Consider the following 20,099-nt stretch of genomic DNA (forward strand, 5'->3'; position numbering starts at 1 on the left):
ATATCCGCTGCCGCTGTGGCACGCTGCGGAAGCCAACGCATCGGAGCGGCTACACAAGCCTCACGTTACATGCATCTCGACTACGACGTGGTGATGCTGGAGGCAGCGGTAGCGCAAACTGGCTCGATCGTCAACTGCCTCCGCAATTCTTTCCAGAATCTATTCGGCTGGATGGGCTGGATTATCCAGTGCAACCTACCACTTTCGTTCTGTAAGAGCCGCGATGCAAGACAATATTTTTATATTTTGCTGTATAATAACTTCTTTACTAGGCAAGAAATCTTACCAATTTCTTGCGTTAATTAATTATTTAAATGTTTGTCAGCTACTCCAGCCTGGATCCCATATTAGAGGAGACATTACCCACTAGCATGGACAGGGTGGCGGTGTCAGTGAGGCGTTCAATTGCATCGAAACTCCCCGAACATATTGGACTAATGTGTAACGGGCTAAAGACAACCCGTTACTAAGTACACACTGTAGTAACAGGAAGCAGGTAAATTGAACTCTGATTGATGGGCGTAACGGCATCAAGGCCGTCACAGGCATCAGCGATAGTCTTGGGATCTGATTGGTCACCGTGCACTCACGATGACAACCGTGTGACAGAGCCCTGTCACACCACCCCCTACTAATATTCGAAGATACGCATGTGGCCGTTACGACTGTGGTCACTCAACAAGCTGAGCTGAAGCACAACAGGACTGGATTACTGGATCAATGGCGGACGCCGGTGGGGAGGCGGGCGCGGGGGAGAGACCCGTACCTTCAACAGGGGACTTCGACACGTACGCGAAGGAGCTGGGAAGATGGGCCGTAAACGATTACAGCGGCTTGCGCGAGCCGCTGAGTGACGACGAGATGCGGAGCTTGCTCCACTGACACCGACGAACGCGTAGCAAGCAAGTCGGGGGTGACACGGACAGTGCCCCTGAATTCGCTGGACAACGCGTGGACGTCTTTCGTGAGCCGCTGGAACACAGAAGGCGCCGCCAAATTCGTCCCCTCCCTCGAAAGACTCGAAGCGGACCATGAAGAGCGCTCGGTGAGCGCACTAGCAAGGCGAAATCACAACGTGGCTTATGACGCCGACCGCGGCTGCTGTTATGTGCATTACGCCAGTGGGTGCACCTGGTGTTCGGAGAGCGGTCGCCCGAGGCCCGGTCAGGGTGCGCGGGAGCAGGAGGTAGCAGAGTATCCCGTCTCTGAGGCTGAGCGGAAACTTGTTGGGCAATACCATAGAGCCATGAGCGATGTTAGGCATGGCGGGCGGCCGCGCCACCCGGAAGACCTGCCGCCGTTGGAGCGGTTGCCTCGTACACCGCCACACAGTCCGGAACGTCCTCGAGAAGCACCGCTCGAGGCTCCCAGCTATCGGCCATTGTACCAAGCCAACGCACGCGATACTGGCAGCGCGGAGGGATGGAAACGTCACGGGCGGGAGACCCACGACCCGTACGCGTACGGTGGGATGTGGCACGGTGATCGTCGTGCTTCAATATCGCCTCCACGATATGACGGACGTGGCTAGCACTATCAACGAGGGGGCAGGGCCGTCACGCTAGAACCGTGCAGCGTGGCCAGCGCGAGGAGGCTGAGATCGCTCGGAGCCGGCAGCGCGCGGTGGAACGACTGAGCCGTCTGGAACGCGAGATGGCGGAGTTGCGCCGGGAGCTGAAGGAGCCTCCGCGTCCTGAGCGAAAACATCATAATCGATGGGAGGCGGAGGCGCGGGTGTAGAATTGGCGCTAGGGATGGCTGGTGGGTGATAACGTTGGAGTCCTCCAACGTCGAAGGTATGATGGAGGCGTAGTGCGGTAGGAAGTAGGAGCGTGTAAGCCCCCCCTAATACCTTCGTTACAGTGATTAGTCCAATAAATCTCGGCGCGAGCTTATTCGCGCCCAAATTAGTCTCAGCGGGCTGGTGAATCTCCTTTATAGACAACAACACATGGTCACCAACAGGGAACGTTTCCATGTTCCGGTGTCCCCGCCGGTCTGCTTATTCTTTTTGATGGACAACCGCCGCTGCGATGGGGTCCCGAACGTAGCGAGTCCCACACTCGCGCTGATTAAGGAAGGCACGAACAGCCGCAGTGTCTCGAGGCTGTGGTGCGTGAAGAGGGGCGAAGTTAGCTGGAGGAGACCTGGCGAGTGCTGCCGTGCCCGGGACATCGCGATACGCGACACCTCGAGGGCGCTCCGCCGGAGAGATCAATGTTCATAACCCCTCCACCTAGAGAGTTAAGATCAGGAAATTGGCACACGCATCCACCGGAGTCGTGCACGAAATATTGACTGCACTGAGTGAGCTTGACGCGGTCAAAGGTGCCTTCGGTGTCAAAATAGTTGAGTATTCCGTTTATACCAATGAAAACCCAAGATATAACCTTGAGTCTTATGCTCAAAATCGCCTCGAATGGCGCCTTTCCTCCCCTCGTAGTGCATATCCGCGTCGCCTAAGCATTTCGCGGTTGTCAAACGATACTTCGTCCAGAAATAAAAGGGTTTTGTGGCACCAGTCAGTGTGGTTGAGCACCTCAACACGAAAACGTTCTTGCTCTATTATATACAAGGTATGGCGCTCCAAGACATTCCACGACAAGCGGCACTCGTGAATGATTCGCCACACCGAGCTCTTGGCTATTGTAATGCGGCGAGCTTTCGTGAGAGAATCTAGAACCTCCTCAGGGTAGGCAAACAGATTTTCCGGGTAGTAATGGAAACGCCATGTGCGTTGTTTATTTGTGAAGACCCTCGTGGATATCGATACCATGCGCCGAAAAATTCCAGCCGATTGGCCCAATTCGCAACAGTACGCTCGAACTTGCTGAAGACGTGCACTTAATGCTTTTTTGAGTAGCCGCGCTTGCTGAAAGAGCAGACAGTGATATTCTGTATGCATTATCACTGCCTGACCACTTACTACAGCCTTGGCTGCAGCCTTCAGCCCCTGCACCTGCTCAGCAACAAGTTCCCCCAGCGATGTGGCAGCCTTCGGCTGCACTGGGCCCGCTGAGGCAAGTGCTTCCCCAGAGGCACTGCTGTATTTGGCTCCTACACCCGCTCAGGCTCAGATCTACCTTCTCATTGCGCATCCAATTGTAAACTTTACGATTGGTCAGCGTGACATTTTTGGGGAGACCCTCGATGACGTGATTGTCATTGGTAGCACCTTCACGGAAGCTATACAAAACCTCTGAGACCCTTCAGCTTCCGAGTGAAATGCCGAGCTATAAAAACCGATGATACGTGGCTAAGGGAGCTTCCTGACGCATCTCAGTGGAGCAAAGTAATTCGATTCATGTAAAAAAGCACATTGAAGACACAACAAAGTCAAAGCTCACGTGGAACCAATGACTTGTGAAGAACCGTGGACTAACCGACTTTGCTGATCTATGAAACGGCGTTGCTATCACCAGTGTCCGAGACCTAGAAGCATTCGCGCTTTAGTGACGTCAGACGTGTGGGAGCTGTTACAAATTTCACCAGAAATAAACCGGTATTGGATAGATTCACTGTTGGCATAGCCTTTTTATCCTAAATCATAATGATGAGCTTAAAAAACAGTGCATAATAGTCTCTACATTAATATTTACTGGATTAAAAAATAAATATATACGACACTGGGGTTAAAACAAATCGTTTTTTGTACATGGAAAAACTAATTCTAAATAAGCTTATGACATATATGTTGCCGAAAAGGTTTTAAGCGATCTTAAACGCATAAACTACGATTTTCTGTAGCTTATTGTGAGTTGTCGCTCTACGAAGAGCATGTTACTATAAAAAAAAAAACTGGTGAACTCCAGTATAATTACTATCGATACAATTTCAAATTGTACGGAGTGCGTTGAGATCCGTTATTCCGTCAATAAAATTCAAATAGTTTTTTTTATTACTAGGGTGCTCTGCTCTTTGGTGTCCCTCTGTTCACAGAGGGTAAGGTGGTAAACAAAACGTACTTAAGCGGGAAAATATTTTATAGTATCTAATATTTTTTAAATCTCCGAGCTAATATCAACATTTTAAGTTACCTTTTGGAAAATTAGTTACTATAAATTATTAATATCGAAATAGCTACATTACTATCAAAAATATCATATGATATTTCGTTACTATTAGCCCCTGATTATACTATTTTGCCGGACGATGTTTACGAGCAAAACGAAACCAGAAAAAAAAACACCAAAGTAGGTAAGAAAGCCCCGGGGGGATATCAAATCTTGATGCATCACATTGACGGCGTGAAGCCCCCAGCTACACGAGGATGCTCAGCGCGCTCTCGAGAGCCGTAAGATCTCTTTTCTGCACTGGAAGATTTCTTCATGTTAGGCTTCCGAAACAACGCGTGCTCTTTGGAATCTTCTCAGTTGGGTCCGCCAGAACATCCACAGGGTTGTACCGTTTTCCGGCCGCTTCACGTTCATCATGCACACAGCTAAATGGGTAGCTCAATCTCCCGCACGTTCCCTTAAAAAGTCGAAATAGAAGTCTCTAACAGAGACGAGAAACCATCTAACGAAGTAATTCACGTCATGTTATTTGAGAAAAACTCAAGATCATCATAATGGCAAAGAATGTGACGTGGCGGTCACTAGCCAATGACTTGGCAGTGACCAGCCACGTCAATTATTTGAGTTCAGCTGGTCAGATTATTCTGATCAGCGTAAACTTAAGATTGCGTGTCTTTACATCATACTACAATCCTATTGGTCCAAAAACCCATGGATTTGCAACAATCAAGCTTCCAGCCGGAAATTGTGATTATGGGACGCTGTGCGAAATTTCCGACCAAGATGACTTGTGGCTAACAACGGTCAAGCAACTTAAGCTCGTCCGCCTGATCCGAAACGAAATTCCGGATTCTAAGGACGCAGCCGCCCGGAACGTCATTCACGACTTCAGTGAATTGCTCAAGAAACGTATTGAGCAAACCCAATAAATTCTTGAAGGATCTTTTGATCACTCCATCCACGTAGACAAGAAACGTAGATTGTAGGGAGGAACTTTAATCGGAACCTTTTTTCGCTTCGTTTTACTTCGGTATAGGGTTCTGGTATCTTAAAAGACTTGCGCTGAGAAGTCCAGCTTGTAATGGCTCAAAGAAGGAGTCGTGCAGCTGAGCGCCCGTCACCGAACCCTCGTCATTGTCAACAGAGCCGTGTTAGTGCTCCGAGCGACGCTGAAGCTACCCAACCCACGATGCGAACAAATACAGATCGCAAGCGTCAAGTGAAGGGGCCAGTGCCAATGCACAGGCTGAGTCAGCCTCCCCTGCTACTGATGCTGCTCAGGATGCGGCTGGACCTGAGACCATGTCCATGCAGCAGCTGCTCGTATATATTATGCAGCAGCAACAGCAGTATCAAGCTCAGATGCAAGCGCAAATGCAAGCCCAAATGCAACAAGCTAATGCGAGATTCGAATATCTCGTTGCCGCCAGGGTGAGCAGAAGAAGAAGGACCCTCCGATGTATGAAGGAAAGTATGGTGAAGACATTGAATTGTGGATCTTTGCCACCGAGCAGTACTACGCAAGCAGACGTGAGTTAATGGAGGCAGAATCGTCAGGTTATGTGACGATAATCTCCAGCAACTTAGACAAGTCAGTGTTGAACTGGTATCGCGCTTCTATAGCCGAATGTGAGAGAGCGAGTGTTAACCCCACGTGGTCGTTGTTTAAGCAACAGCTGCGCACGCGCTTTCGACCAAGGACTTCGAGTATGATCTTCGCGAGAGAATGTTTCGTCTCAAACAGACCGAGACTATTCACGAGTATGTCTCCAAGTTTCAAGACTTGCTGTCGCAGACAGAATTGACGATCAGTGAGTTGGAGAAACGATTCTTCTTTCAAAACGGGTTACGTGAAGAAACAGCAAAGAAGATCAAAGAAGAGAGTCCTTCAACGCTACAAGAATCCATTGAAATTGCTTCGAACTTCGAGTTTGCGCACTACTCAGGGAAACCTCCTCGAGCACCTTCGAAGCCTTCAAAGGGTCGGCGGACTCGGGGCATTATCCGCCTAAATCGAAACAGCAGAACAACAAGCGTTACGAAAAGAAAAAGGGCAAGAACGATGGTTGGAAGAAGACGGCTACGTGCAGAAATTGTGACAAGGTTGGTCACATTGCTCCAGATTGTACTCAGCCAAAATATACGGAAGCGAACCGGTACATGCAGGGCGCAGTGTATGCGATCCTAGAGGCTGAAGCTCGAGCATTCAACACGGAAGACCAAGAGAGGCCCGTCACGATATTCATTGACAACGGCAGTAGCCTGAACGGCGTCACTGAGGAGCTAGTGATGAAGCCTGAGTTGGATGTCACTGAAGGTGACATGATGCAAGTTGATCTCGGTTATGATCAGATTGTGCATCGTCCACGTCGGACTGTAGAGATGTCTCTACAGTTACCAGGATTTCCCTTAACAACGGGAGCATTCCACGTCATGTCTGTTCCTGAGGGAAAGGACATAGTTTTAGGCATGATGTGGCTGCGGGAGCAGAGCCCTGACATCGACTGGAGTACTGGACAGATTGCACCTCGCATCAACGTGGAGAACACGCAGACTGTGAAGTTGAGACTGCCGAAGACACGTCCAGCCCGTTGGGTGGCAGGACAACGCCGCGCCAGAATTGCACAGAGCCGTGAGATCTACAACTAATATCGGCAGCATGGCCACAACGGCCAGTTTGGACGAACGACGGTTACTTTGTCCAACCAGTTCCAGCAAATGTTGCGTAGGGACAAGGACATCAAAGCGGTGTTTGCTATCAATCTGCATGACTCGGAGAAGGCGGAACGCTTCAAGAGTCAAGGATGGGATGCTCTCAAGGACAATCCGGCGTACGATACGCTACGTAAGTTTGCGGATACGGTTTTTCGCACGGAACTTCCGGATGAGACACCCTCAGTACGTGAAGGGATTGAGCATGAGATTCTGCTCAAGCCTGATACTTCGCCTATTTCGGTGAAACAATAACGACAAAGTCCTGATCAGAAGAAAACAATACAGGAATGGACCAAAGAGATGGTTCAAGCTGGCATCATTCGACCAAGTACGTCAGCGTTTTGTGCACCGACTTTCTGTGTGAGGAAACCAGTCGGATGGCGAATTGTGCACGACTATCGTCAGTTAAATTTAGCTACGGTTCTACCGGCTATTCCGATGCCTCGCAAAGAAGACACCTTTGATGCGATGGCCGGCAGCTATTGGTACTCGTGCATGGACTTACTCTGGGGTTACTACCAAGTTAAGCTACGTGAATCAGATATACCTTTTGCTGCTTTTTAGACTCCAGACGGTCTTTTTAAATATCTCGTCACGCCCATGGGACTCAGCGGTAGCCCTGAAACCTTTAACAGGTTGTTACAGAAGGTTTTTAGGGATTTACGTGACGTGATGCGGATCTACTTCGACGACATTTACGTGTACACCAAGAGTGAAGATGTAGACGAGCATATTGCCGCGTTGGACAGGGTTTTGAGATGATGTGAAGAGCAGAAGCTATACATCAAGCTGTCCAAGTGCCAATTTTGTGTCGACGAAATCCCATGTTTAGGTGACTTTGTCGGACGCAAGGGCGTTCGAATGGACCCCGATAAGGTGAAGATTATCACAGATTGGCCTGTTCCCAAGACAAAGAAGCAAAAGGAAAGCTTTCTTTGGACAACTGTCTACGTTTCTCGATTTTGCAAGGATTTCGCTCAGTTTGCAGGTCCTTTGCACGAATGTATCAAGGGAAAACGCTCTAGAGATGCGATCGAACTCAATGAGGACCCTCTGCGATGTTTTGATGAGCTAAAGAAACGCTTGTCATCACCACCGGTTCTCCGTCTTCCTGATGTCACCAAGCCTTTCGGTATTCGAATGGACGCCTCAAATTTCGCAATTGGGGGAGTCTTATTTCAAAAGGAGGGAGAGTTGGAACATCCAATTGCCTTTACTGGCCGGAAGATGAAACCTGCAGAGCTGAACTACCCAGTACGCGAACAAGAGCTTCTCGCAATCATGCATGCTCTGAAGACATGGCGTGTATATCTGCTAGACAAGCCCTTTCTTGTCGAAACCGATCATAAGAGCATCGAGATGATTCTTACGCAGAAGACAGCGAATAGACGCATTGCGCGGTGGTTCAATGAACTCGCGGAGTTTCGACCCATGTTCAAGTGGATCCCAGGATAAACAAATGTAGTCGCAGACGCATTATCAAGAAACCCTGAGTTCGGGCATAAGGCTGCGCAAGTAAGCCTTCAGGAACTTCTTGATACGGCTCAAAACCGTGAGATTGTGGCAACCATGGTAGCGAACAACGTGACTGTGGCACAGTCCGCAAAGAAGATGTATTCATGAAACAAGGACTTACAGGAAATTGTCAATAAGCTTAAGCTTGGAGACAACGTTCCGCATTACTCGCTCAGTGATGGTGTTTTATACTACCTGACCGGTGAATATGAAAGTCCGCGACTGTATATTCCGGATGACGAAGATCTGAGAAACCGTGTCATTTGCGAGAACCACGATGCCGTAACGGCAGGCCATCCTGGATCGTACAAGACTTACGTCGCAGTACGAGAGAAGTATTATTGGCCGAAGATGATGGATTATATCCAGCGTTATTGCAACACTTGTGAAATGTGTCAGCGCAACAAGGCGAGACAAGTGAAACCGCCGGGATTACTTCAAACGCTGGAAGTACCAAGAGGTAGATGGATCGACATTTCGATGGATTTCATTGTGTCCTTACCTCCCAGCAAGGATGGTTGTAATGCCATCATGGTCATCGTGGATCGATTGACCAAGCGTGCAAAGTTCATTGCAACGCAGACGACAGATAGCGCAGAAGATACATGCAAAAGATCATGGCCTTCCGAAGACGATTGTGTCTGATCGTGACTCCAAATTTACGTCCAAGTTTTGGCAGGCTGTTATATCTGCTATGGGAACGCAGCATAGCCTGTCATCGGCATTTAGACCACAGACGGATGGACAAACGGAACGTACGAACCGTTTTATCGGGGATTATCTTCGTGGAGTCGTGAACCCAGCCCAGAACGATTGGAATGAGTTTCTTCATATGGCAGAGTTTGTCTACAATCGACGTGTGCATTCGACGATCGGAATGGCACCGTTTGAAGCGGATCTTGGGTATATTCCGTACATGCCCGACGAGGATTCGTTAGATCCGGAATTCAACAAGTTGGAGAAAGCAGCAAAAGAGTTCTTACTCCGGCAAGAGGTCTTCCACAAGGGTAGCACAAGACCGTATGAGTGAAGCCCAAGAACGCATGAAACACTATTACGACAGGAACAGACTTGTCCAAGACTTCGAGACTGGTGATATGGTGTTACTTGACGGAAAGAACATGGACATCCGCCACAAGGGGTATGCACAGTCGAAGAAGTTAGCTCCAAGATTTATTGGACCTTTCCCGATACTAAAGAAGGTGTCTCGAGACTCGTATGAGCTAGGACTCTCGCAAGGATTGAAGCTGCATCCGGTGTTCCATACGTCACTATTGAAGCCGTACCGCAAAGACCACAAGCGGAGGCAAAAGGTGAATAAGGTTGTGTTAGCCGATGGTACCGAGGGCCAACTTGTTGAAGCCGTCATTGGACATCGCAAGTACACGGGAGAACCGCAGTACAAGATCTGGTGGCTTGGTGAAACCAAGAAGGAAGCCACTTGGGAGCCCGTAGAGAATCTAACGCAAATTCCCGGACTCATTGACCTCTACTGGAAGTCAAAGAAGAAAGAGAACCCTTTTCTCTAGGAGAGGCTCTTTCGAAGGGAGGTCATGCGACGTGGCGGTCACTAGCCAATGGCATGGCAGTGACCAGCCACGTCATTTATTTGAGTTCAGCTGGTCAGATTATTCTGATCAGCGTAAACTTAAGATTGCGTGTCTTTACATCATACTACAATCCTATTGGTCCAAAATCCCATGGATTTGCAACAATCAAGCTTCCAGCCGGAAATTGTGATTATGGGACGCTGTGCGAAATTTCCGACCAAGATAAGAATTAGGATTCATAGGCTGTCATTGGTAGTTATAGAGAAAATCGGGATTTGAGAAAGTAGGTTTTAGGATGGACCTGGATACGTGCGTGAATATCCGGTTGTCAAGAACTACTGGCTGTGCGGCAGCTACTAGCTTGCCGCCGCCAACTCTAAATGATTAATCACTTCTCAATTTGCTTTCGAGCAGCAACTCCTCTCCTCCCCTACAACTGTCTACGGCGCCGTACTCGCCGTCTACGCCCCTACGCTTCCTCACTACTTTCGTGACAAAGAAGCAAGAAAAGAACCAGTTTGCTTAAGAGCCATCATGCCAATGATTATTAGTATCACGAGCTGGGATACACGGACGCTGTAACCTTCGCCCGATATCCTCAGCATGGGGAGCCTAAGTTGCAACTGAGCCTGCAGCATTCGTTAAAGTCCATACTTTGCTTTTGGCAGCAATGGCTGGTCTCAGAAATTACTTGCGAATAGACGTACGCACACCCTTGAGCAGTGCAGAGTTGCTGCGCATGGATTGCAGTGGCGAACATCGTGGTGATAGCAGGAGCAGCATATATCCCCAGGTTCATCTTCGGAAGCTTCTTGTCGAAAACGGAGTGAGTTTGAGGGGCCGAATAGCGGAATGAGTTGTGAATCATTTGAGTTGGTGACTGTGCTGCAGTGCACCGGCTTGTAGTTGATGTGACATGATTTTTTCTGGTTTCGTTCTGCTCGTAAACATCGTCCGGCAAAATAGTATAACTCTTAGTACCATACCATATTGTGCTTTGCAGACTTTTTGGCACTTTCGGTTAAATTCGAACGACTCACGAGTATGGTGGATTTTGGCAAAACGATACTTTATAGTATTAGATTTGCTTTCATAATCCAAAACCTTGGTGAGATTTGTACAAGCCCTCACATGTGTGACGTCACTAAAGCGTAAAAGCATATCGATACAAGACAAATACCGCATCGCAAGCGAAGTTTTGTCCTAAGCGAACTTCGAGGAAGCGCTTTATTTAAAACAGATGGCTGACGGTTAATATGTCCGTCCGCGAGCTAATTATAGGCAGCCGTCTGATGGGGATTGATAAAAGAGACAATAGGAAGAGCGACAGATTACAAAAAACTAGAGATGTTCGACCGAAATGCTATTAGCAGATCTCACCAGCGGACCACTTTGGAATTAATGGAGGCAGGTCATTCACGAACGGAGCATTCAACTGGATCAGCTTGGTATTTTTTTTTACTTTTTAGCACTAATTATGAGATTTGCTAGTAATCTTACCCGTAATCGTCGAACATGGGCATTCGCTTAGGACATAGGCGATGCGGTACAACGTGTCAAGTTCTCTTTTGTAAAAAGATTGTAATTAGAGACATTTAATCTTTTTTTATTTTATGTAAACCATTTTTGGAGATACATGTTTCTTTTCATTGCGCATACATAATGATTATTTTACTCAGACACCTGTTGTAGGATCAAACGAACGAGCCGAAAAGTTGGCGAGTTCAGTAGCTCTTTATAGCTGGGTTAGCAACTGGTGTGATGGCCATTCAGGCATACGATTTAATGTACCCCATACTTTTCAAATTTAGGTATTGCGCAAAGATACACTAAAAACAGTGGCGTGTCTTTGCTCAGGGAAGCTCTGGATTTTTATGTACTAAAATGGGTGTTGACCTGATCGAACGTTAGAGAAGAATATAATAAGTACAGAAGAAAGCGTAGAGTAATTAACTGATAACTATTGAAGAATCGAGAGCTTCTCCGTGTAAAACATGGATTTGTGTGCTGCTTTCTTTAATGCTCGGTGTAGCCTACTGTAAAACATTTGTGCATCCGGACCTTTTGTCCATCCGGACGCCAGAATTAGCCAATCATAATGATGTAGCTATTTGAAAAAATCTTACTATGGAGCATTTGTACATGCGGACCTACCTATTTTTACCCACTCTACTATTTATGCACAGGATAAAGCCGCGGTGAAACTACTAGCAAGCAGACAACCAGCCTTTCACATTCAGAGCCTGCAAGTGCCAGCATGGCAAGAGGGCGGAGCCGCGCTCCTGGTGGCGCTGGGCAAAAGCCAAACGGCTACAAACGCGAGTGCGAGAGCTACACTAAAAAGCTGGACGTAATAAATTTCCTTCGTGACAACAATGATGACATGGATGCTACTCTCGATAGATTTTACTGCCAACTCATCCCAGCAAAACGCGTATCAAAGCGCAAGCGGATCAACGAGTGGTAGAAGCAGCGTACACACATTGAAGCTATGGTTGCCTCCACCGCTACGGCAAATTCGAGGTCTTACAGAGCCCAAGGAACAGCAACAACAATCAGCAAGTCTGGAGAAGAAAGCATCGTTGAGTGGATTAATTCGCTACGTGGTGAGGGTATCCCTGTGTCCCGTCTAATGCTTCAACTTCAAGCTCAGGAAGTTGCCCGTGACGAAGGCGTAGCAGATGGTGTTTTCACTGGGAGCTGGTGCTGGCAGCAGGTCGTCATGGCTTGTCTTTGAGAACAAAAACTCGTCAAGGCCAGAAAACCCCTGCTGCCATGAAAGACGCTGCCAACAACTTTTGGCAAGAGGTAGAGCAAGCAAAAAATGATCTTGGTGTAGATAAATTCTACAATGCAGACCAAAGCGGCATTTGCTTCGAGTATCTGCCCAAGCAGACGGTGGACAGAAAAGGTGTCAATACAGTGTGGGTCAGATGTGGTGGAAAGGACAAGGAACGCCTGACAGGCATGTTTCTGGCAGATTCGACTGGAAAACAGTATGACCCTTTTTTCGTGGTTAAGACTGAGCCCTCGCGCAACCCCGACAAAGCGGCCTACAACTACGTGGCCCAACATGGCTTTGGAGACTTCTTGTGGAAAACAATGCAAACAATTCAGAGTGATGCTGCTCTGCAAATCTATGGCAACAGCTCTGCGTGGTGGAACTCAGGCTTATCCGTCGCTTTTCTGGACTACCATTTCGCAAATCGAGATGAGGCACAGCCGGTACTGTTGCTTTGGGATGATTTCTCGGCTCATTGGACTGATGAAGTTCTTGAGCATGGAGAGCTGCTAAATGTGCACCTTCTTAAAGTTCCTCCTGAATTAACTTCTGTGTGCCAACCAGCTGATATATCCTGGTTTCGACCACTTAAAGAACGCCTTCGAAAGCGCTGGGTTCAGCACGTGTCGGAGCAGCTACAACAATTCCGTCAAGGAAATTCAGGCGGCAAATTTCAGCTTAATCCTCCCTCTAGAAACGATGCTATCTACGGTTACGGCAGCGTGGAACGATCTCGGCGCTTCGGTGATTCAAAGCGGCTTTAAACGCCAGCTTGCGGTAAGTCCGGCAACTGAGCACGAAAACCAACTCGTTGAAGCGTTGGAGCGACTGCAACTGGTTGAAGAGACCGTCAACGAATCTGACGATGTCATCAACCAGTTCATTAACGAGACAGATGATCAGCAGTAGTGGATCTGCAGGAAGATTTGCATTTTGCATAGGAGTAGAGAAAAGGTAAGATTCAAAGCATGAGGTTTTTCATTTGTATGCAATCTTGTGCGTCCGCATGCACAAATGTTTTACAGTACTGCTACAGTATCGTAATCAAAATTAGAGGCGACTGGCGTGCTTCATTCTTTGAAGCGGATACTGTGGCTGCGAGGTAGATGCAGGAAATACATCGATGTGCGTATAGGTTTAGTTATATATCGTTTGGCGGGTAATTATAGGTCGAATTTGTGCAAAGTGTCTAGCCGATATACATGTAGTGGGCTGGTGCGAGGTTGAGGAGGAAAGCGTATTTATCCGATGTCGCAGCTAAGCCAGCTCGAGGAGACCGTTATCTTCTAGACCACTTTGCGATTCTTCTCGCAGCTAAGAACCTCCAAAGAAACCTTCTCGGACAGCCTACCTTAACCGTAGCAACTCCTTTTATTATCTTTACCTGGGCACCTTCGGTGTGGTGGGCTTCGCGTACGGGGTCTCCGAAGGAGGCGTAGCGCGCGGCGGGAGATCAAGGTGAAGCTCGTTCCGAGCGGGCGATGGGCAAGTCGTTCGGTTAAAACGGTAGATCTAGTGCTTGCCGATATAGCCCCAAGATGGAACCTACGTTGGCAGTGCCATCTGCACTTCTAGGGTGCCGCCGGGAGGCGCACGGATCTGGGACTATGGTCTGGTAACTGGCTACAGGTGGGATAGAGAGGCCCACTGTGGCACAACCTTCGACGGTGCACAGCTTTCTGTGGCCACAAACGGGACTCCATACAGAATGTCGCTGTCGAGTTTTACGCTACGCGACCGTGTGGTGGTCGCAGTGTAAGTCAGGTCATGCCCCTCGAGCTTAAGCAGAAGCATGATCAGGTTTACTACAAATTATACGGAGTCGGCCAGTCTGCGGCGCGAAATTTTAAGAATTTATTTGGAGAGGAAGGAAGCACGGTGCCTCTTCTGCATATTACGAGCTTTAAGGTGTTCCAAGTGACGGTACGTTACATTCTCGATTACGTTTACGATAAAGACGGACAGCGCACGGCGCCGCATTGGGTTGCCTTGGGCCACAGCATTTTTGACGAGCCCCGCGCGGCGGCTATTAGACAAGAACACGCCAGACAAAGTGAGTCTGCACAGCAAACCTCAAATGAACAGGTACTCAGTGATGAACTTAGCGAATCCGAAGACGATATCGAGCTTGAAGAGGCTAAAAGGTCCTCCAGGCTATCCACAGAGCCGGCCGTAAAACGCCGGCGATTGACGAGCGCCACTGTCGAGAATAGGGACGTTATTAAACGCTTACAGGAGTTGAAGTCTCAATGTCGTGGGATGTACAGCTGCAGGAGGTCGTCGACCAGTTGATCGCGCTACGACGTACAGGATCTGCCGTGGACGCATCAAGTCTGTCGCGTTCCCAAGCCACCGAGGTTCAAGATCAGGGCCAATTTCACCCAACGGGAGCGCAGTCAAGCATACACCAGGCACTTATTAACGGTAAGTACATGTCGATAACGGCACAAAGGTTTGTGGAGTATGTTCAAATTAACTGGAGACAGTTTAGCTTCTTTGTACATCCTACTATCCTGCGTGGGCTTTTTGGATGGGACCTTGGAACAAGAGGTCTCTCCATTCTTCATTTCGTTCGAACTACGGAACAAGAGAAACGTGTTGGTGTCTTGAAGCACGATATGAGTAATTGTTTTAGAAAGAACGGACTGCCAAGACCCCAAGATTCCAATGATGTATCTACTTTGGTTGGTGCTGTTGACATACTATACAATGTTGCACTTTAATTGTATCGGTCATTGGTCCAGGAGTGGATCCATGCTGCGGTCATCTTCCTCGCCGAGCTACGCACTAGCGATTTCCAAGCTATTGTGACAGCTGTCGCTGAAATTGTAGCTTTGGACGACGACCGCGAGTTGTTCCGCGTCCACGTGTTCAACAAAAACGGGGAGAGTGTAAGAATCATCAAGTCGCAGTTTAGTGTCGTCCATGAGTCGGACGTGCGAGTCAATCAGCTAATTATGCGGCAGGAGCTGCGTGTCGCGAGCGGAAAAGCAGCACACACCACTATAAATCGAGATTAGCCATCAATTGGGACTAGAAATGGCAAGCTTGAGAAACGTCCATCGCGCTCAATCCCCTCGATTTCCGCAAGGCACTTCCGAACCAGGGAGGTAAAGAAATCTGCTTGAGCTAACTTTAGGCTGACGGCTGCCGTGGTGAAAATGACAACTGCGTCGATCTTAATCGGGTCACTTCAGGCCGGCAGCATTACCACAAGCGATGCAGGAGTTTATCTGCAAAATGTTTGGTGGCATTGCAAGTGACATGTAGTGAAGGTGGCTGCTGGTGGAACGTAAAAGAACCATACCCTCCTCGAAGGAGTGCACTTACCATTGGTCAGAGTTTAAACCGTCGGAGCTTAGTTCTGCCAGTAATATATTTTCGCATTTGATTGATTAAAACAAAGGTTCAGCGAATGCGCCAACCACTTCATCTTCAGGAGCAGGGAGCGAGTCACTTCCTCCTCCTGCGAGTCGCTAGGAAGCCATCCCGTCGATACCTCTCCCTCGCGAGCAGTGGGGTCTAAGTGCTCCCCCTCGTGTGGTAAACTGGGAGGTGGACACGAAAGGACTTTATCGACTGACTTATACGCGCCAGCCGCGAAACGTTCAGATCCCCGCTCGTGCGAAAGCACTGATTTACAAACCTCGATAGCTCCACACTATGCATCACCAGCAGCAAAAGTTGAAGAATACCAAGTTTAAGGTACAGCAGTATCGCGTCTAAACGGCTCCGACGACGAGCGTGACAGCGTATTGTCCGCGTGGGCAGCGGCAGCTTCAGAATCCCCCTCATGTAAGACTGTAGAAGGTAGTACCACCGCGCATTTGGCGACACTGCCACCCTTATCGGAAACACCGGTCTCACAAATTAGAATTGATTCACTTGTTCTTCCAATTGTCATAAGCCAGATGTCTTCGATGCCATGGAGTTTAGCACAAACGAGCTTGAGTGGGGCGGGAGCGCGACGTCAACGAGAGTTCGATCAGACGGTGCTGGCACATCGGCGTTTGACAGAGACACAGCGGCAGTGCAGCCGCATCGTTATCTCGAGAACTTATACGAGCTGACTTATCACCACGATATCCGACCCAGCTTCAACGCTAATCAACGGAAAAACAACTTATTTGTTGGATCGAAATAAACTGTCGGTCTACAGTGAATTTATCCGTTGACAAATATGCAGTTGCCCGCTTTCGTTCGTCTTCTCCGGGGCGAAGCTTCCAGTCCAACAAGAACATCGACGGGCCAACCCGCTTGGGAGAACTACAATTATAAATCACAGTCGGGCAGCGTAGTTTACAACGGAGTAAGGACGCAATGGAAGTAGCCTTTCGAAAAGCAACACAAAGCGCCCCCAAATCATGGATCAGCTTGCCGTGCTTTAAGAACTATTGTGAAGAACCCCCGCGCTGCACAGGACCCCGATCGCTATTTAGTACTAGATCTCGAATTGCTACCGATATTGGAGAATGTGACGTGTAGTCCGTACGGTGCCGTGCAGATAGGCAACGTCGACCTGAGTGTTGATCCTCGTATCATTCATGACTTATCATTTTCTCCGGGAAGCTCGGTGAATGATAACACGGTCCCTGATCAAGATGTATCCATCACATATGATGGTCCCGACGCACTTTCAAATCGTATTTTGGGCGTCGAAGATTCTCACCGTGATCAGCAGATGATTCTGACTACAGACGTTAATGGCGCGTTCCGACACATACCAACTGCTGCCGCTGATGTTCGTCGATTTGCAGGAACATTTACAGAGTTCAACGTATTGGTGATTGGCTTATATTGCCCATTTGATTGCAAAACGCCTCAGCATCGTATTGCTTTACAGGTGCCGCTATCAAACACTTTAATACTAATTTATTATCGTCCAGTGATGTAGTACGCGAGCCGTTTGATGCTCGAGCCTGGTGAGATGATCATATTGTCATCGAACCTGACATCGGCATGCGCTTTTTCGATGCGCAATTGGCGCTGAGAATGGTAATGATATCTATACTAGGAACTGATGCGTGCAACGAGAAGAAGTTTACCCCCTGGTTCACGGCGGACAAGGTTCTAGGTCTGGAGTAGATCTTCAGAAATTGACCGTATCCATGCCGAAGGACAAGATAGCAAAAGCCCTTCAGCGGGTGTACGACATGGCATTCAAACACAACGGACACAATAACAGAAGCGCTTAGGTAGCCTTCGACACGTGGTAAAGTGTATTCGACCAGCCGTGTCCTTCTTTCAGCGGCTTGCTGATCTTTCCCGTCGAACACCACGTTTTGGGTATAACGCAGCGTCGTGGCTCTTTCAGAGCCACGGATGACCTCCGTTGGTTGAGTTGGTGTTACACTCTGAGAAACTCAATTCTTTCCCACGGACCCGATTTTCATGTTGCCATGATCCTGATTGTGATATTCACATGGATGCAAGCGACCGCGGATTATGCGCTCTATTTCAGCTAAACAGCAGTTTTTGCAAGTTCAATTTAGGCCAAATGAGCTCCAACGCTTCGCCAACTTCAACAGATCCGGTGACGGGGAGTTTGGGATCAACGTTCGTGAGCTTATGAGTGCTGTTTTTGCTTCAATAGCATGAGGTCATGTCTGGAGCGGTGCGCGTAAAGACATCGACGCTCATGTGCGCTTATGGATTGATAAAACCGCAGCCGTGGCTTGGAACAATCGCAGGACAAGTCGTAACCCCCTCCGCCCAATTACTACTCCGTGTACTAAGTTTATGTGAGGTCGAACATGGGTTTTACTCAGCAGCGGAACATGTTGCTGGAGTGGAGAACGAAATGGCGGACGCAGGCAGCAGGGTGTGGCAGTCGCCATTATTAGCGAAAGCGTTTTCTAATATGTCGTATGGCTGGAAGCAGGTTCAGATCCCTCCCGACTCAAGAGATCTCTCGCTTGTTTGGGAGCGTTACTCCGCGCTGGGGCACTTGCCCAGTCCTCCCGGAACCATTACACGAGAGCGTGGTCGCAATGACAGCTTGGTGCACTATGATGCAGGTCAATCTGTGGTTGAGTATGGACTCGGTTGACAAGAGTGCAGAGCAACTGAGCGCTTTCGCAGTTTACCTGTGGCGGTATGGGGTGAATGGAGCACAAAAAGAAAATACTTACTCAACAATCTGCTTTAAATTATGTGCGATGCGCTGGTTTTACCGCAACACTGCGGGGTATGGCCCAGGTGTGAATGCTAGTCACTCGATCTTACTTCGGGGGATTCGGCGCTTTATCAATCATGTCGTGAAACAGCAACCACTATCAGCTCGTCTGCTTCGTCACATCTTCGAAGATCTCGACCTTACACAGCCCAGACATCAACTACTATGAGGTGGTCTTCTTCTAGGCTACTTCTTCTTGTTGAGGCGCTCGGAATATTTGTTTATTGGCCGACAAGCTCACAGCTACATTCTCCGACTATCTTGGATACAGTTTTTCGACCAGCACGAACAATAACCAGCACCAAAACAGGCCAAGGTAGTCGGTATTACAGTCAACGGAGCCAAAAACAACCAATTTGGTCGCGAAGAAGTTAGATATTACAGCAAGTCAAATGATCGATTACTCTGCCCGGTTCGAGCAGCGAGATGGGTTCATAAAGCTGCTGAATTCTTCGGCCTAGATGTTCTGATCCAGCTCTATCGCTGGTCAGTGGTGGAATAACGTCTTCGGATGTAGAAACGACCTTAAAGCTCGCGACAACAAAGGCGAGATATGATCCGGCGCGATTCTCTATTCACTCGGTTTGAATAGGCGGCGCTACATACTAAACGCGGGGGCTGATAGACTCGTCATCAAGATCATGGGCCGGTAGCTGTCTAATGCGTTTGAGGAATACATAGTTCTGTCGGCCAAAGGAACACCTGAGCTCTCGCGGTACATGTGCTAGCTAAATGCGGCAACAGAAGGAGACCACTTCGCCGGCGTGCCTTGCGGCAATCTCAAGAAACGGCAGCCGCCGCCCCGCCTCGCCCAGGTGCGGCGAAATACACTTCAACATTTGCCCCTATGCGAATTCATTGGAAAACTCGCGACTGTTCTGCGATTGGCTTCTCGATAATCGTTCTGTATACTATGTATACATGTAGATCTGTTTCTAGACACTTTGTTCTGACAGCGAATACGCTATCATACTATGCGAGTCGGACTGCACCCGCAAGAAGGATAGTGGTGGAGGTGTAAGGCATCTGATGTGCCCTGCTCCATCACCTGCGCTCAGAGTCTCTTCGGGAAACATTCACGCGGATTAAATTACTTTGGCGAGTCGTAATTTACAGTGATACCACCCTTGGCCGACACGAGTAACATTTGACTGGGTGTACTGTACAATGATTTTAATATCAGATATGCAACACCAAACGACTTGATTAAAGTAAATGTGCCGTTTCTGATTCAATCTGGAATGACCCATTATGCAGGTTCAGGAGAGAAAACCCGGGCACGACAATCCAATGTACTTCCTCCGTCCGAAAATATAAGGCATGTTTTAGAGTTAAAATCGTTTTAG

At 48.4% G+C, this 20,099-nt stretch overlaps 4 protein-coding genes across 4 annotated transcripts; 3 read left to right on the forward strand and 1 right to left on the reverse strand.

The window, feature by feature from the left end:
* Nucleotides 1-720: 720 nt before the first annotated feature.
* On the forward strand, nt 721-1,740 carry PITG_10179 (uncharacterized protein; the record flags this gene model as incomplete). Its single annotated transcript, XM_002902658.1, has 3 exons — nt 721-850; nt 900-1,466; nt 1,532-1,740. 3 exons carry the CDS (start codon nt 721-723, stop codon nt 1,738-1,740), a joined length of 906 nt encoding a protein of 301 aa, XP_002902704.1.
* An 8,654-nt stretch (nt 1,741-10,394) lies between these two features.
* PITG_22910 (PcF and SCR74-like cys-rich secreted peptide, putative) lies at nt 10,395-10,664 on the reverse strand (the record flags this gene model as incomplete). Its single annotated transcript, XM_002902659.1, has 1 exon — nt 10,395-10,664. One exon carries the CDS (start codon nt 10,662-10,664, stop codon nt 10,395-10,397), a length of 270 nt encoding a protein of 89 aa, XP_002902705.1.
* A 3,681-nt stretch (nt 10,665-14,345) lies between these two features.
* On the forward strand, nt 14,346-15,598 carry PITG_10181 (uncharacterized protein; the record flags this gene model as incomplete). Its single annotated transcript, XM_002902660.1, has 3 exons — nt 14,346-14,501; nt 14,846-15,002; nt 15,411-15,598. 3 exons carry the CDS (start codon nt 14,346-14,348, stop codon nt 15,596-15,598), a joined length of 501 nt encoding a protein of 166 aa, XP_002902706.1.
* An 891-nt stretch (nt 15,599-16,489) lies between these two features.
* Nucleotides 16,490-17,663, forward strand: PITG_10182 (uncharacterized protein; the record flags this gene model as incomplete). Its single annotated transcript, XM_002902661.1, has 4 exons — nt 16,490-16,586; nt 17,276-17,319; nt 17,473-17,500; nt 17,593-17,663. The coding sequence occupies 4 exons, from the start codon at nt 16,490-16,492 to the stop codon at nt 17,661-17,663; spliced, it is 240 nt and encodes a 79-aa protein (XP_002902707.1).
* Nucleotides 17,664-20,099: the final 2,436 nt, after the last annotated feature.

The sequence above is a fragment of the Phytophthora infestans genome, genomic scaffold (assembly GCF_000142945.1).
Source record: "Phytophthora infestans T30-4 supercont1.17 genomic scaffold, whole genome shotgun sequence".
Taxonomy (NCBI): domain Eukaryota; phylum Oomycota; class Peronosporomycetes; order Peronosporales; family Peronosporaceae; genus Phytophthora; species Phytophthora infestans.